Source organism: Anopheles arabiensis, chromosome 3 (assembly GCF_016920715.1).
Source record: "Anopheles arabiensis isolate DONGOLA chromosome 3, AaraD3, whole genome shotgun sequence".
Lineage (NCBI taxonomy): Eukaryota > Metazoa > Arthropoda > Insecta > Diptera > Culicidae > Anopheles > Anopheles arabiensis.
Genome location: NC_053518.1, coordinates 51,296,877 through 51,313,770, shown reverse-complemented (window position 1 = coordinate 51,313,770; position 16,894 = coordinate 51,296,877). Strand labels below are relative to the sequence as shown.

General features: G+C 40.8%; 2 protein-coding genes across 2 annotated transcripts; both read left to right on the top strand.

The window, feature by feature from the left end:
- Positions 1-3,011: 3,011 nt before the first annotated feature.
- LOC120903380 (nucleolar complex protein 3 homolog) lies at positions 3,012-5,783 on the top strand. The gene is made up of 6 exons (XM_040312790.1): positions 3,012-3,164; positions 3,228-3,833; positions 3,919-4,253; positions 4,315-4,894; positions 4,968-5,367; positions 5,453-5,783. The coding sequence occupies exons 1-6, from the start codon at positions 3,131-3,133 to the stop codon at positions 5,703-5,705; spliced, it is 2,208 nt and encodes a 735-aa protein (XP_040168724.1). The 5' UTR covers positions 3,012-3,130; the 3' UTR covers positions 5,706-5,783.
- A 1,731-nt stretch (positions 5,784-7,514) lies between these two features.
- LOC120904312 (uncharacterized protein K02A2.6-like) lies at positions 7,515-12,620 on the top strand. Its single transcript, XM_040314223.1, has 2 exons — positions 7,515-7,706; positions 8,659-12,620. Exon 2 carries the CDS (start codon positions 8,659-8,661, stop codon positions 10,537-10,539), a length of 1,881 nt encoding a protein of 626 aa, XP_040170157.1. The 5' UTR covers positions 7,515-7,706; the 3' UTR covers positions 10,540-12,620.
- Positions 12,621-16,894: the final 4,274 nt, after the last annotated feature.

The window sequence follows — 16,894 nt, the reverse complement described above, 5'->3', positions numbered from 1 at the left end:
TTTAAATATTTTGCACGCAATTTTAAGAAGAAAAAGAGACAAACTACGTAAACAAACTTAAAAATGTCCCGAATTGAATTCTATCTACTGTAGCTGTGAAGCGTTTGACAGCCAAGGTACTCACAGCACAGGTGGGTATCGAACATCACAGACGGAATCAACTGACATGTTCGAATCGACGTTTGTCTTTTTTGTTTGTTTGTGTCGGACAGTGCACCTCCATATGATTATATGGGTTTGTTCGTGTCGGATGTCGTGTTCGATTCCCAAGCTCCCGACCACGCTGGTTTTCGTTGGTCTTTTCGGGGATAATTCGTTAACGAACTATCCCCTAAAAGACCAGCGAAATACAGATCATTTTTGGGGATAGTGAACACACGTGAAGGATGAACCCATGCAAAAAGAGCTAAAAATAGAAATGAACATTCGGATTCATTCCCTTCCCTCATATTCCAATTCATGCTCATGCTTCATCCTTGATGCTACCAACCACATCGCTAATTCTACTTTGAATCACTTTGCCAGTTGCGCCACCATAGTATTATTCATGATCGTGCTATTTGCTTGTTTTGTTGTATGAAGGGGTACTGATACTAAATGAATTAAAAGAAATAAATAAAACAATAAAAATAATAGATTGACTATTAAACACGCATTTCTAACAATTAGTAAAGGGGTCTGAAGTTACTGGAGCTGCATGTTTTAAAAAGAAATCAAAACTTTAAATCAACAATGAAAACAATAAAAATGGAATTGAACTCATGTCGACCATGGTGCAAACATTACACCATTACCATTTGACCATTACTAGTTCATGAACATGAATCGCTATCTATCAGTTTTAAACCCTTCAAATATAGCACAATGAACAAAGAGATGTCTAAAAGTTCATCGATGCGTGTGAGAGAGTAGAGCTGATGAATAGAAAGAGATGGCATGAGTTTATGTTCATTATCCTCGAAAAATTTAGCTTGGGTTGCTGCTAGCAGCAATCGAACACGACATCCGACACGAACAAACCCATCCCAAGCGAATGAAAATGGCACTTTTCGGCTGTGGTTTCGATTGACATTTCGTGCACGATTTGATAAACGAAACAGTGTACGAGATTCAGACTTTTTTCGGCACATAACCACAACCGCGTGCAATGTCATATTTTCTATCTTCATTGCACGTCTAACGTTAGACATTTTGAGGTTAAATAGTTTTTAAATTGTTGGTATTTATATGAATAATACGATACGAAAGAACACAACTGATTTAAATGCAAACTAAACATAGTAGTCAAAAAGAAATACACATAACCTGCTTCAACGCTTGGCTTGGAGAGCGAAATGTAACGAATGGAAGAACCACACATACAATCATATATTGCTTGTCAAATTATTAGAGTGTATGAGTTATCGTCCGAAAATTTTCGCTTGGGATATAATCATATGGAGGTGCACTGTCAGACACAAACAAACAAAAAAGACAAACGTCGAGTCGAACATGTCAGTTGATTCCGTCTGTGATGTTCGATACCCACCTGTGCTGTGAGTACCTTGGCTGTCAAACGCTTCACAGCTACAGTAGATAGAATTCAAATCGGGACATTTTTAAATTTATTTACGTAGTTTGTCTCATTTTCTTCTTAAAATTGCATGAAAAATATTTAAAATAGCTATCAATAATATTTGCAATGCTTCACAATCAATTATAACATCAAATATAACCGCGCGGCTACATGAGGTGAAATATACAGCGAAATGAACTATTTGACAGGTGAAATATCTGACAGGTACAGCTAAAGGGTTGGGGGAGACGCAACATCCGCTTTCGAAATTCTATTAAAAATAATATCTTCTCAAGCAAAACATTCCCTAATTGGAAGAAATTATGAACTGTTTACTGAAAATTGACGAAGTACTCGATATTGAAGATATTTAATGGTTTTAATTACGATATTGTGCATGTTATTTGTTTACATTGCACATCAGCTGGTTGCTGTGATGCTTTATCCGTCAGATATTTCGCCTGTCAAATAGTTCATTTCGCTGTATAATTCACCTCATGTGGCCTCGCGGTAAAGGATTGAAACGTTTTAAACTATTGTGTGTACATAATCCATGTGTATGCACTGTATGTGTTTTGGCATGGACGTTTGTTTATATTTTTCAATATTAAATTTGAATGATTTCTATGTTATTATAGATGTGAATAACTAGTAAATTATGAGTTTAATCTTCCCCCTGTAGGTGGATATTCATTTAAACTATGAAAATGCTTTATTTTCGAGACGAAAAGAAAGGCGTATTGCAGTGCATCATGACAGGTCTATAAGACATCGAACAGCTGACAGAACACCTATCGAACAGAGTCGTGTTTGTTTGTCTCATTCGATTGGTCCCAGAGCGCCGCCTAAACTTTGGCAAAAAACCAAGATGGAATATAGAGAAGGTGTCTTCTTACCGTATTAAGGTCGGTGGCAACGCTTTTTCGCATGCGATTTTATTGGACAACCTGTCAAATTTGTATATGGGATTTGACAGATAACGTCGGACGACGTAATCGCACGTCCGACGTTAACTGTCAAATTCCATATAAAATTTTGACAGGCCTTCCGATAAAATCGCATCCGATGGAGCATTGACACGGGCCTAATACACGATGCGCAATCTCAGATTGCGCATATATTCGTTTTATCAAAACATATGTCATTTTGCGTAGCCAACCCTGAGCTATAAACGTCATTTCCATACAATTTCAGATTGCGCCAAGATTGCGCATACATTTTCAAGATTATATGTCCGAGATATATAAATATTTTTTGACAGATAAATATATCAAACCGATCCGTTTGACAGATAAATATATGCGCAATCTGAGATTGCGCATCGTCTATTGCTACGGTAACAGTTTTAAAATGATGCAAAGCTCCACCTTTTTCAGCACCTGATATTTTTAATCTATCTTGGCGCCGCGGCTACATATCAACCATCTGTATACATACACCTTGACAGAAGCATGTTTTGAAACGTCAAAGATACATGTTCCGCGTTTCACCATGTGGTAAAAACTTATGTGGTAAACAAACGCTTACCGGTTTTCTCTTCCAGTTGTTAAATAATATTTTTGTGCTCAGGCGGCAATGTCAAGAAACCAAACTAAAATTATGTCTAAAAGTAAAAGCAATGTGAATACATATTGCATATCAAATGTTTATTTGTATTTTTATTAACTTTTAGGAGGGAAATATGCAAACGTGCGCAAAAGAAAAATGAGCAAGCCGGTCATAGATGGTAACCCCAAGCATAAAGCTCGCTCCAATAAAACTATCTTGCAATTGTCAGCAGATATGACCGAAGGCATGGAAGAAGCGTATCGTAAAACAGTACTCAGTGAAATTAGCCACCAAGAACACGTTAACCGATTATTGCCAATAAAAGTCAAAGGCAAAGGGCTGATAAACCGAACTGCTCCTAAGCAGATAAAGGATGATGCTAGCGTATGCTCTTCTGATCTTGATAACAAACAGTCTGCAGAAGATATATTTGACGATAAGCCGAATGAACAGCAAGTAGTTTCATTGGCCGAAATTTTGCTTAAACGTGATGAGGAAATAAGAGAAAAACAATTTTTCATCGGAACGACTTGTGCGGCAATACTTGAAAATCCGGAAGCAAGAATTGAGAACATTGGTGTGCTCTTAGATCTATTAAACGAAGTAAATCGAGATGGTTCCATCAATTTTCTACCTGTTAGAAAAACGGCAATGATATCCCTCGTAGAAGTATTTAGAGATATTGTTCCAGAATATCGGATTGGCATTGTTGACAAAGAACATCAAAAGTGTAAGTCAAATTTTATCCAACGACTTGGAAAGAAAAAAAAGTCAAAGGAGTATGTTATATGTATTTTTTCCTTATTACTTTGCAGTGAAAAAAGATACGCTTGCACGCGTTAATTTTGAGAACAAGCTCTTAACTTACTATAAGCAATTATTGAAACACATCGAAGGTATCACGAGTAAATACACTAAGAAGCTTCTTCGTTCGGAAAAACAGTCCGTAGAAACACGGCAACTATTAGAAATGGCTGTGCAATGTATGTGCGACCTAGTGTTAGCACATCCATATTTCAATTACAGTCCCAATCTTGTACAAGTACTAGTGTTGATGTTGAATAACACTAAAGAGACTATACGTAAAATGGTACACACTTGCTTCAGTGTTTTGTTTAAAACGGATACTCGATTAGATTTGACTCAACATGTAAGTTTTAAAAAAGGTGAACAGTTCGTCGTGCTTCATCATGTTTCTTTTTTTATTTCAGACTGTTCGCCATATCAACATGCTAATAAAGAAAAAACAACGAAACGTGTTTCCTGAAATGATATCCTGCTTGAAAAACCTTCAAATTCATCGAATAAATATGAACGATGACAAGTTGCTGGAAGTAAAAAAGCAAAAACTTGAAAAGCAAAAATCGTACGTAATCAACATGTCTCGGAAGGAACGTAAACGCAAGAAAAAGTTGCAAGAACTTGAAAAGGATATTTTTGAAACAAAAGCAGAGGAGAGCAAGCAAATTGTGCGTCGAAAATTGACAGAAATTTCGAAGTTAACGTTCATGATTTATTTCAAAATTCTTAAATGTTACCCCGATTCTAAAGTGCTGAGCGCAACATTGGAAGGACTATCGAAATTTGCGCACACTATTAACATCGATTTTTTTGCTGACCTAGTTGAGTTATTGAACAATCTGTTGGAAAACGTAGAATTGGGATATAGGGAGCAATTGCACTGCATTCAAACGGTGTTCATCATACTTAGTGGACAAGGAGAAGTTCTAAACATTGATCCGGCAAGATTTTACTCGCATTTTTACAAAAATTTACTGTACGTAAATGCAGGTAAGCAACAACTAAAAAAAATCAGATTTTCTTAATATTAATTAGACCGATCCCAATAAATGAATATTTACAGGAAAAAACCACGATGATATGCAGACCATTATCAAAACATTGGATGTCATTTTATTCAAACGTCGTCGAAACGTAACATATCACCGCTACGTGAGCTTTGTGAAACGGCTTGCAACGCTATGCCTACAGGTGCTCCCCAATGGATGCCTAGGTCTTATATCTTTAATTAGAAGCTGTATGCACATGAATCAACAACTGGACATCCTGCTTGACTCTGAAGCGGTCGTAGGTTCGGGGAAATTCGATCCTTTTAATGATGAACCGGAATTCGCTAATGCTAATTGTACTGCACTTTTTGAAAGTAGCTGCTTGGTACGGCACTACCACCCCTTAATTCGCAAAATGGTAATGAATGTCCTAAAAGGTTCTGACAGCGTTCCCATCAATTCCGGGCGAACTTTGTAAGTAATGAAGGAATGCATGTAGCAAATTTCATTCGAATTGTTTATCACAAGGATATTAATTATTCAATTTGCTTTTTTGCAGAACGCCGGACGAATACTACACTAACTACGATTGCACGGAAATGGTATTCAACCCGGAGATTGCACCACCATCACAGGTCAAATATGGTAAAAATTATCAAAGATTAGTAGGGAGTAAAATACTCAAAAGAAAAACTCTGAGCAAACTTTCACTTCGCATGAAGGATGGTACTGTAATTGGAAAATCAAGGGAAGGTTCCAAAGGGTTGTTCCATGATTATTTTATGGATTACATTCAAACGTCAAAAATGTAGAAAACATCATTGCCGGATAATTAAGTGCGCATGAACTGCAAAAATAAAACATGTTTGGTAATTCATTCAATACATTAATATTGATTTATAGAATAACTATTGTAAGTAACAAGCTAAATTAATTTTGACATCTTAATATTGATAACAGTCTGTTCGTGACTTACGTGGTTCTCGTCATAGGGCCGTTTCTGTGCTCCATCGGATGCGATTTTATCGGAAGGTCGACGCAACACAGACACGGCTCTAACATGGGAATGATTGTACAGTTTATCTGTTAATGTTATTATGAAGGTTATATAGGAACATTGGGTTACATGCTCTGCAATGGGATGGGATCCGAAGCCCTCCAAAGGATAATACAGGCTCTTCTATCCAACTCCTATTCCGACACGTCCTCGTCGTGCAGAGTGGTAACATGTGCCTCCATATATCCTAGCTTGGGTAAACGGGCTAGATCCAACCCCTTGTGCGGATGATGGCATTTGGCGAACCAGGAGGCGGGTGGGTATCCCGGGAAATCGGGTACCTGAACGTCGGGGGGGGGGGATGGGGGGGTTAACCCGACGTTAAATAAAACGGTCACGTGAGCGCAGGGCCAGTCACCCAGTCTCATGGATATTGAGACTACGCCAAGCAACAGGAAGTTAAGGAACCTAACGATACCGACCCTACGCAATGCCCCAGGACAACGATCAAAATGGGCTCATGGAACGTACACACTCATCGTACGGCAGAGCCTTGAAACAAATTGATGATGCCCTAGCTACACTGAGCATGGACCTCGTAGCTCTACAAGAGATTCGGTGGCTAGGGAACGGTGTTCACACCCAGCGTGGTAAGCAATGCTACGACATCTACTACAGCTGCCACGACCGCCACCGTGTGCTCGGAACGGGTTTCGCCGTAGGTCCCCGGATTTCAAGGCTATAAACGATAGGCTATGCACCCTCCGCATGCGTGCCCCAGGCATGACTTCATAATCGTCCTGGGGGACTTCAACGCAAAAGTCGATAGGGAGCCAATGTACCGCCAATACACTGGCTGTCACAGTCTGCTTGAGCACAGAAACGATAATTGTAGTCGATTGGTCCAGTTCGCCGCAGCGAACAACCTGGTTGTAAGAAGTACCAAATTTTCGCGGAAGGACATCCACAAAATTACGTGGGCGCACCTGGATGGAGAATCTTTTAACCAGATCGACCACGTGTCAATAAGCCGCCGACAACAGTCGAACCTGTTAAATGTCAGAACATAGCGAGGAGCCAATATCTATTTCGATCACTACTTGGTTGGCTTAGTGATACGTTATAGAATCGCCCGCCTCTGCACCAATGGGGGTGGAGAAAACACGCAACCTGGGCTCAACTCGGGGGAAGGATGCACCTCCACGATAAAAAAAAACACCGTCATGAACCAGCGGAGGACCTAACGGTAGGCGGACTAGGCGGTCGCCGAAGATCTCTAGTCTGTACCCAAGTGCCACAAATCCACTAAACGACCACTAAACGGCTTCTAAACGACTTAAGCACTCTACCTAAACGGAATATAGAAAGACTTCGTTTAGCAGACGGCAAACGACTCATGCATTCTAAAAATAGCAAAAAAGCTGGTGGCGCCATCTGTTTGTGGGATAACCAACCAGTTGAGCTTCCTCGCTTGGAGGAGAGCTTTCTCATTTCCTCTGTACTGTTGTATGGTTTTGCATTGAAGTTATGCATCGCTAGAACTAGAACGGCGATACGATTGTTTAAATACTTAACTCCAACGGAAACCACCAGCACTGAAGCAAGTGAGATTTGAGTAATTGTTACACCTTTGGCGTTACATTGACCTTATGGAATTGTTAATTGGGTTGTCGAACCCCGAGACACACACACAGACGAGACGCACGAAGACACGACTGACAGGATGATTCATGTACGACGACCGACAGCAGCGGACACGCTACTACAATCTGGCGACGAGGATTTTGGAATTTAACGCAGAAAACAAGGAAAAAAGGTGAGGAATATATAATTTTCTCCTAAAGTGAATAAAGTTAAGAGTTTTATACGTGAAAAAGTGTATAATGAAGCTGTAATCGTAACGGACAAGTTTGGAACAATAAGCGGGAAAAAAGTGTGGTTATGTGAAGCGTCGTTTTCGCTAACACACAAAATGTCATCGAACCCATCGTGGAAAGGTTGGAATAATATGGATTATTCTATTGTGAAAAGTTAAAATGAGCAGCATGATTAGGTAAAGCGTCATTTTTACCAACATGAAGTGGCAAAAACTAATAGTTTTCCAGGAAATGTGCGAGAATTGAATTAGAATTCTCCAGGGTTGCTCAAAGGAGGTTGGCGGAAATCAATGGATTTCTCCACAAGTAGTGCGAGAATTGTTTCAGAATTCTCCATGTTTGTGCAAAGGAGGTTGGCGGAAATCATTGGATTTCTCCAGGACAAGATCGAGAATTGTAAGAGAATTCTCCATGGTTTGAAAACGGAGGTTGGCGGAAATCAAAGGATTTCTCCAGAAAAATGGGTGCATTGTAAGAGAATTCTCCATGAAAAAAAAGGAGGTTGGCAGAAATGAATGCATTTATCCAGCATAGGTGCGAGAATTGTAAAAGAATTCTCCATGTTTATTACAGGCGCAAGGAGCTGAAAAAAAATCAATGGCTATTCCCAGTGTTAGAAATTGATAGTAAATTTCTCCATGCTACGGTAATTTCGGGAATGTTCGGGAAGTTTTCTCTGGAAATACGAGACGATGGATAGAATCTTAGAAATATGTGGGTTATAGAATGATTAGAGTTGGTAGCACTCGAGAAGAGGAAAGATATTTGTGGTTGCAGATTGATTTAACAGTTGATGATAAGACTGATCTGGACACCAGTAATTAAGTTTCTGGTTGATGAACACAAGATTTATTTAGTTTTGTGTTTTTTTATTTGTTTTTGTTCTTGTAGATGCAAGAAATGCGACCAGTACCAATGTTCCTGTGCGATAAAATTGAAACTGCTAAACTCGCAACAGAATGGAAAATTTGGAAGGAAGCGTTGGAATGCTACTTTGCAGCGTACAACGTAACGGACCAAACGGAGAAAAAAGCAAAACTACTACATCTCGGAGGACCGGCACTACAGCGAGTGTTTAAAAATTTAAAAGATCATGATCATGTGTCCTTGGTTATGTTGGAACCGCGCTGGTATGACCAGGCAGTTGAAAAACTGGACGAGTTTTTCGGACCGCAGTATCAAGCTACAACGGAGAGACGCAGCCTGCGAATGATGAAACAAAAACCAGGTGAACGTTTTGCGGAATATTTGATTCGTTTAAAACAACAGGCATCTCAGTGTGGATTTGACAAGTACAGTAAAGAAGTAGCCTCAACACTGCGGGACATATACTTAACAGATGCAGTAGTTGAAGGATGTTCTTCCAATGAAGTCCGACGGAAAATTTTGCAGAAAAATTTGAAGTTTTCGGAAATCGAAGACATGGGAGTTGCGCAAGAGAGCATAGATAATCAAATAGCTGAAATGGCAGCTGGACTATCATCTGAAAAAGTGTTTAAAATCGAGCACGGCGGAAGAAAAGGAAATCCCAGAGCGGAAGACAAGGGATCCAGACAAGTTGAAAACAGGCGTAATGAAAAGGCTTGTTTCAATTGCGGACGTGTAGGACACTTTGCGGCATCTTTCAATTGCCCTGCTCGCGGGAAGGAATGTAGAAATTGTAAGAAACTTGGTCATTTTGAACAAATGTGCCGAAAGTTTATGGAAAAGGGTCCGACTAAACGTCAAATAAGAGCAATTGACGAATCATCAGAGGCAAAACCACCGAAAACTGAGGAGGAAACAAATAGTTCGAAAGTGTATTATGCATTCTATTCAGGGAATGAGTCAAACGTAATATCTTGTATGCTTGGTGGAGTTTCTCTCGAAATGATGGTCGATTCAGGCGCTGATGCCAATTTAATTCCTAGTGAAATGTGGGAGGAATTAAAAAATCGGAACATAGCGGTAGTTTCATCAACGAAAGGAAGTTCGAAGATCTTGAGGGCATACGGAAGCAAAAAACCACTCACAATATTAGGCACTTTTGTTGCGGAGGTTGCTGTAGGGGGCCAACGCATTCAAGCGAAGTTTTTTGTGGTAGAAAAAGGACAACGTTGCTTACTGGGTGACAAGACGGCTAAGCAACTAGGTATTTTGAAAGTCGGGCTAGATATAAACAGAGTGCAAGTAGATCCGTTTCCAAAAATGAAGGGCATAACAGCAAAAATCAAGATGAATCCACAGATCATACCGGTCTATCAGCCGATGCGACGAATCCCGATACCTTTGGAGGAGTCAGTAGATCGGAAGTTAGATGGATTGTTAAAAAGGGATATAATCGAGATAAAGACAGGCCCGACGACATGGGTTTCGCCATTGGTCGTAGTGGGAAAGTCAAACGGAGAGCCTCGTTTGTGTCTTGACCTCAGAAGAGTCAATGAAGCGGTATTAAGGGAACATCATCCAATGCCTTCGGTGGACGATTTTTTAGCGAAATTAGGACGCGGACAGCTGTGGAGTAAACTTGATATTAAGGAAGCATTTCTTCAGATCGAATTAGACGAGGATTCGCGAGACGTGACAACTTTCATAACCCGACGAGGGTTGTACCGTTTCAAGCGGCTGCCGTTCGGTTTGGTGACTGCTCCAGAGTTATTTCAAAAGGCGATGGATGAGACTCTATCTGGTTGCGAAGGAACAATTTGGTATCTCGATGACGTGCTAATTGAAGGTCAAAATTTGCAGGAGCATGATGAACGGTTGAATAAGGTAATGGAATGTTTGAATTGAATTGAATGTAACAAATTTATTGAATAAATGGGTCTTTTCTATCATATGCAGGTTCTTAGTCGATTAAAAAACCGTGGAATAGAATTGAACTGGGAGAAATGCCAATTGCGAGTATCGGAGATAGAATTTTTAGGACACAGTCTTAATCAAGAGGGAATTATGCCATAAAGAAACAAAATTGAAACTATTCTATCGTTCCGTGAACCGCGATGTGAAACAGAAGTTCGTAGTTTTCTTGGGTTGGCAAATTACATGAATAAGTTCGTACCGATGTTAGCCACCCTCGATGAACCCTTACGGCGATTGCTACATAAGGACACAAGATTTGGATGGACAGAAGGACACGCAAAAGCATTCAATGCCATAAAGAAAGCAATGGGGAATATTGATAACTTGGGATTTTATAAAGTCGAGGACCGAACTGCCATAATGACCGACGCTAGTCCGCATGGATTGGGCGCTATCCTTATTCAGTTCGATAATAGTGACAAACATCGTGTTATCAGCTTCGCTTCCAAAGCATTAACGGACACAGAACATCGTTACTGCCAGACTGAAAAGGAAGCACTAGGTATTGTTTGGGGCGTTGAACGTTTCCAATATTATTTACTAGGAAAAGAATTTGACATATTCACGGATTGTAAGGCATTAAACTATCTCTTCTCGAAAAAATCAAAACCGTGTGCGCGCATAGAAAGATGGGTATTGCGTTTACAAGCATTCGACTATAGGATCGTGTTTATGTCAGGGAAAGATAATGTAGTTGATGCATTATATCGGCTTCCAGTACAAAATGCGATACCATTCGATCCATCAGAAGAAATATTCGTAAGAGAAGTGGCTACTCATGCGGCAAACTCTTCAGCGTTGAACTGGCGTGATATAGAAACAGAAAGTAGACAAAACGTAGAAATTCAAGAATGAATGCAGGAATGGTATTCATGAGTTTAATACCATTCGCCTCACAAAACACCTTCGGGTTATGAAAGTTGTCATTGGCCTCAATCGAACGGAGAGGTCGAACGTCAAAATCGATCAATTCTAAAACGGTTGCGTATATCCCAAGAACTTGGACGAGACTGGCGTCGGGAACTATATCAGTACCTACTAACATACCATTCAACCAAGCATCCGACTACGGGAAAATCTCCGGGAGAAATCATGTTTGGTCGACGGATCAAGGGCAAATTACCGTTATTGTCATCTTTTCAGGAGGACCCGGAAGTAAGAGATAGAGACACGTTGATAAAAGAGAAAGGGAAACAATATGCTGATAAGCGACGGGGTGCGCAAGAAAGCTCGATTGAAGAAGGGGACGAAGTGTTGGCTAAGAGAATACGGAAAACGACCAAACTAGATACGGAGTTCAGTAACGAAGAATTAATCGTCCGTCATAAGATAGGTACAGACACAATTATTAAATCAAAGGTAACAGGGAAAGAATACAGGAGAAGCTCCGCACATCTCAAAAAGATAAATGAAGCTTCTTCAAGCGGATTATTGCGGACAGATTCATATGCAGATAACATTCTTGGTTCGAGTAGCAATTCGCCTAAGACGCTATCAGAGCCTGGTTCATCCAAACGGGTGGTCCAACCTCCAGTAAGACATCGTGACTACATATCATATTAGCTTTTTCACTATGATACATTTACTGTTATAAATGTTACACCTAAAGGACATATAAAGGACAATATGGAATTTTGTTGAAGAGCAAGCCTTGAGTAAAATAGTAGGCTATGATTATTAATGTAAGATTCTAGAAATATAGTCTTGTTCCAACCAGCAACCTTTACACAGCTACTCTCTACAGGTTATGGGCCCAGACTCGAAAATTGATTAAAGATCCAGAATATCGATGACTTGAATCTAGAAAGTTTAGTGAAAATGGCGCTTCCTAGCTCAAGCAATTCCTCGTCAAGTTTCGTCGGTTCGACAAGTATTCCCTCCATTGAACGTCTGCTCGGTCGGGAAAATTGGACATCCTGGAAGTTTGCTGCTAAAACGTTTCTACAACTCGAAGGACTTTGGGAAGTAGTAAAACCTGTGAAAAAAGAGGATGGAACTTTCGAAACGGTGGACGAAAAAAGGATTTGCAAGCCAGATTGAAGCTCATCCTTTTACTCGACCCAACAATTTATGTCCATATTGAAGACGCGGAATCGGTTCGATCTGCTTGGGACAAATTGGAAATGGCGTTTGAGGATAAAGGGCTTTCTAGGCAAATCGGCTTGCTTCACAAGCTGATTAAGTCTGATTTGGATACATGTGGCTCAATGAATTCATACGTGAATCAAGTAATATCCACGGCAAACCAACTAAATGCCATTGGTTTCAAATTGCCCGACTTGTGGGTAGGAATGATTCTTTTGGCTGGTTTACCGGAAGAGTATCGACCGATGATTTTGGCTATGGAGAATTCTGGTGTTGCAATCACAGGCGACTATGTGAAGACAAAACTTCTTCAAGAGAGGCCGTTGCTACGTAACGAAAATGTTCAAGCGTTAGCCACTAACAAACGTCGTGAAGTTTTCAAGCCAAAACAGAAGCCTTCTTCGTCGAAAGGTCCGCAATGTAGGAAATGTGGCCGGTATGGTCATATTGCGAAATTCTGCAAGGATGATCGAAAAGGAGGAACAACGTTGTGTACGGTGCTATCGACATTTGGAAACAGTGAAGCTAACGAGTGGATTTTGGATTCGGCAGCGTATGCGCACATGACTAGCAACAAGGATTTATTGAGCAACCTGCAAAACGCAACAGGTAAAGTAGTTGCTGCTAACGGAGGAACTCTGGACATTATCGCTCGTGGAACTGCTATAATACAACCGAAATGCATGGAAGAGATTGTAACGATCAGCGATGTAAAGCTGATTCCAGGTTTAACATCGAATTTACTTTCGGTTAGCAGGATGGTAGAAAAGGGATATACTGTTCAATTCAACACCAAAGGTTGCAAAGTATATAACCCTAGCGGCAAGTTGGTGCTTACTGGTATTCACAACAATAATCAGTTCAAGGTGGAACAGGTAGCGAACAACATGCAGGAGGCTCTGTCGTGTAACACAGCAGAAAGTTTCGAATTGTGGCATAAACGGATGGGGCATCTGGGTGCTGTGAATCTCAAGAAACTTGCTGGTGGTTTGGCAACTGGCATCACATTGAAAAATATGGACGGTGCGGATTGCAGAGTTTGCCCGTTAGGCAAACATTCGAAGTTACCGTTTCCGAAGAAAGGTTCTCGAGCTGAAAATGTCTTGGATTTGGTTCATTCGGACATTAATGGACCGATGGAAACGCACTCGCTTGGTGGACATCGATATTACATCACGTTCATCGATGACAAGACGAGGCGTATATTCGTTTATTTCCTTAAGACGAAATCTGAAGTAGAAGTTTTCGAAGCCTTCAAGAGATTCCACGCGATGGCGGAGCGTCAAAGCGGAAGGAAGCTTAAAACACTACGTACAGATAACGGTAAGGAATATATGAACAAATCCCTAACATCGTTCTTGCAGAAAGAGGGCATCCGCCATGAAACTTCGAACGGATACACACCACAGCAAAATGGACTGGCGGAACGTGCCAACAGAACTATTGTGGAAATGGCGCGGTGTTTACTGTTCGAAGGAAACATGACCAAAGGTTTTTGGGCGGAGGCGGTTTCAACAGCAGTTTATCTTATTAATCGTTCTCCTACACGTGGACACAATTTAACTCCTGAAGAAGCGTGGAATGGAAGAAAACCTGATCTTTCACATCTGCGTGTGTTTGGAACGAAAGCGATGGTAATGATTCCGAAGGAGAAGCGACGTAAATGGGATCCGAAATCTCATGAGTGCGTTCTGACTGGCTTTGATGAAGAAACGAAAGGATATCGTCTGTACGACCATAAAAAGAAGCAAACGATCATTAGCCGCGAAGTAATTTTTTTAGATGAAGGTTGTTCATCGAACGTGACAGTTACAGCAATGCAAGAGCCAAGAAGAACATTCGTTAGACTGGACATCGAGGAAACAACTTCAATCCAACCTGTGCAAATCCCGGTTCCCAATTTTGCACCCGATGCTGGATCAGACAGCACGTTGGAAGAAAATGATGCAGAAACGGATGGTGAACTCGATGAAAGTACGACAGATGACGAAAACAACACTAGTACAGAAACGATGGTACAATCTGAAGACGATTCGAGTGATTTTCTTGGGTTTTCCGGAAGCGATGTCGATGGCTTTGTAGCAGTTGCGTCTGGTATGTACAGTGGAACATATGCTGATCCTGTTTCACACCAAGAAGCACTCGCTAGGGATGATAGCAAAGAATGGGGGACTGCCATGCAGGAGGAGTATAACGCTCTGATGGAGAACAAAACCTGGACGCTAACTTCGCTCCCGAAAGGAAGACAAGCCATAAAATGCAAATGGGTGTATCGGACTAAATGCGATTCATCTGGAAATTTAACTCGATACAAGGCTCGTTTGGTCGTCAAAGGATTCTCACAGCGAAAGGGGGAAGATTATGATGAAACGTACGCTCCCGTGGTACGGTATTGTTCGCTGCGATACCTTTTTGCCCTGGCTATCAAGCATGATCTGATGATAGATCAAATGGATGCAGTAACAGCATTTCTGCAAGGAGATCTTGATGAAGATATTTACATGGAGCAACCACCTTGCTTCGTTGATGGACAGCGGAAAACGTTGGTATGTAAACTTAACAAAGCTATTTATGGTTTGAAGCAGGCGAGCCGAGTTTGGAACAACAAACTGGATGCAGCATTACAACGGTTCGGCCTGATACCAACTCAGTACGATCCTTGCGTGTATGTAGGTAGCGAAGGAGGTAAGATCATTATCGTTGCTATATACGTTGACGACATGATGATTTTTAGCAACGATGTGGCATGGAAAAAGCAGCTGAAGAAACATCTTTGTAGTTGTTTCCGTATGAAGGATTTAGGAGCAGCACAGCACTGCCTAGGTATAAGGATTCAACGGACAAAAGAAACCATCAAGTTGGATCAAGAAATCTACATAGAATCTATTTTAAAGAGGTTCAATATGGATAAATGTAAACCAGTGGCAGTTCCAATGAACAACAGTGAGAAGCTGACCAAGGAAGAAAGTCCGAAGAGTAACAATGAAACTGCTGCGATGAAAGATGTGCCGTATCAAGAAGCCGTTGGGTGTTTGATGTATTTGGCACAAAGTACTCGACCAGACATTCTGTACGCGGTGAACATGCTGAGTCGATTCAACAAAAATCCAGGACAAAAACACTGGAACGGAGTGAAGCATGTTATGCGCTATCTTCGAGGGACTTCTAATTTTAAATTGGTTTACAAAAAAATGTAGATTCGAAAATTATCGGTTACTGTGATGCTGATTGGGGATCTGATCCAGATGAACGAAAATCCACCACTGGCAACATCTTTATGGCGCAAGGAGGAGCAATTTCATGGATGTGCAAGAAGCAACCGACGGTAGCCTTATCTACGTGTGAGGCTGAATACATGTCTGTATCGGCGGCGGTACAGGAAGCCTCATGGTGGCGCGGACTTTCTGCGAAACTGGCGAATGCGGATGAAGTGATTGAAATTCGTTGTGACAATCAAAGCTGCATTGCGATCGCGAAGAATGGTGGGTATCATCCACGAACGAAACACATTGATATTCGTCACCATTTCATCAAAGATGCTCTCAGCCGTGGGATTGTCACTCTAGAATATGTTAGCACGGAGGACCAGATTGCAGATGGACTTACTAAACCATTGCAACGGACTAAATTCGAGATTAGTCGCGAGTTAATGGGTATCTCTGAGGCTTGAGGAGGAGTGTTGAAGAGCAAGCCTTGAGTAAAATAGTAGGCTATGATTATTAATGTAAGATTCTAGAAATATAGTCTTGTTCCAACCAGCAACCTTTACACAGCTACTCTCTACAAATTTCCACATTATGATTATACACAAATAAATATTTATAAAAAGGGGGGGATTGTAGCATATTACTTTATATATACACCTTTGGCGTTACATTGACCTTATGGAATTGTTAATTGGGTTGTCGAACCCCGAGACACACACACAGACGAGACGCACGAAGACACGACTGACAGGATTATTCATGTACGACGTCCGACAGCAGCGGACACGCTACTACAGTAATAGTCGTTGGTGTTGATACCCACGTATCTGACCACACGACCATTCATATAGATTTTTGCTCAGAATGTTAGAAGACTATATAGGTCATGATTAGATGAAACTTGTCGAAACACATTGCAAGAAAAGGATAGCAATATAATAAATGATGATGATGATGGTCCCTCCACTTTCCCCTTCAAAGGTTCGAGAAGGACG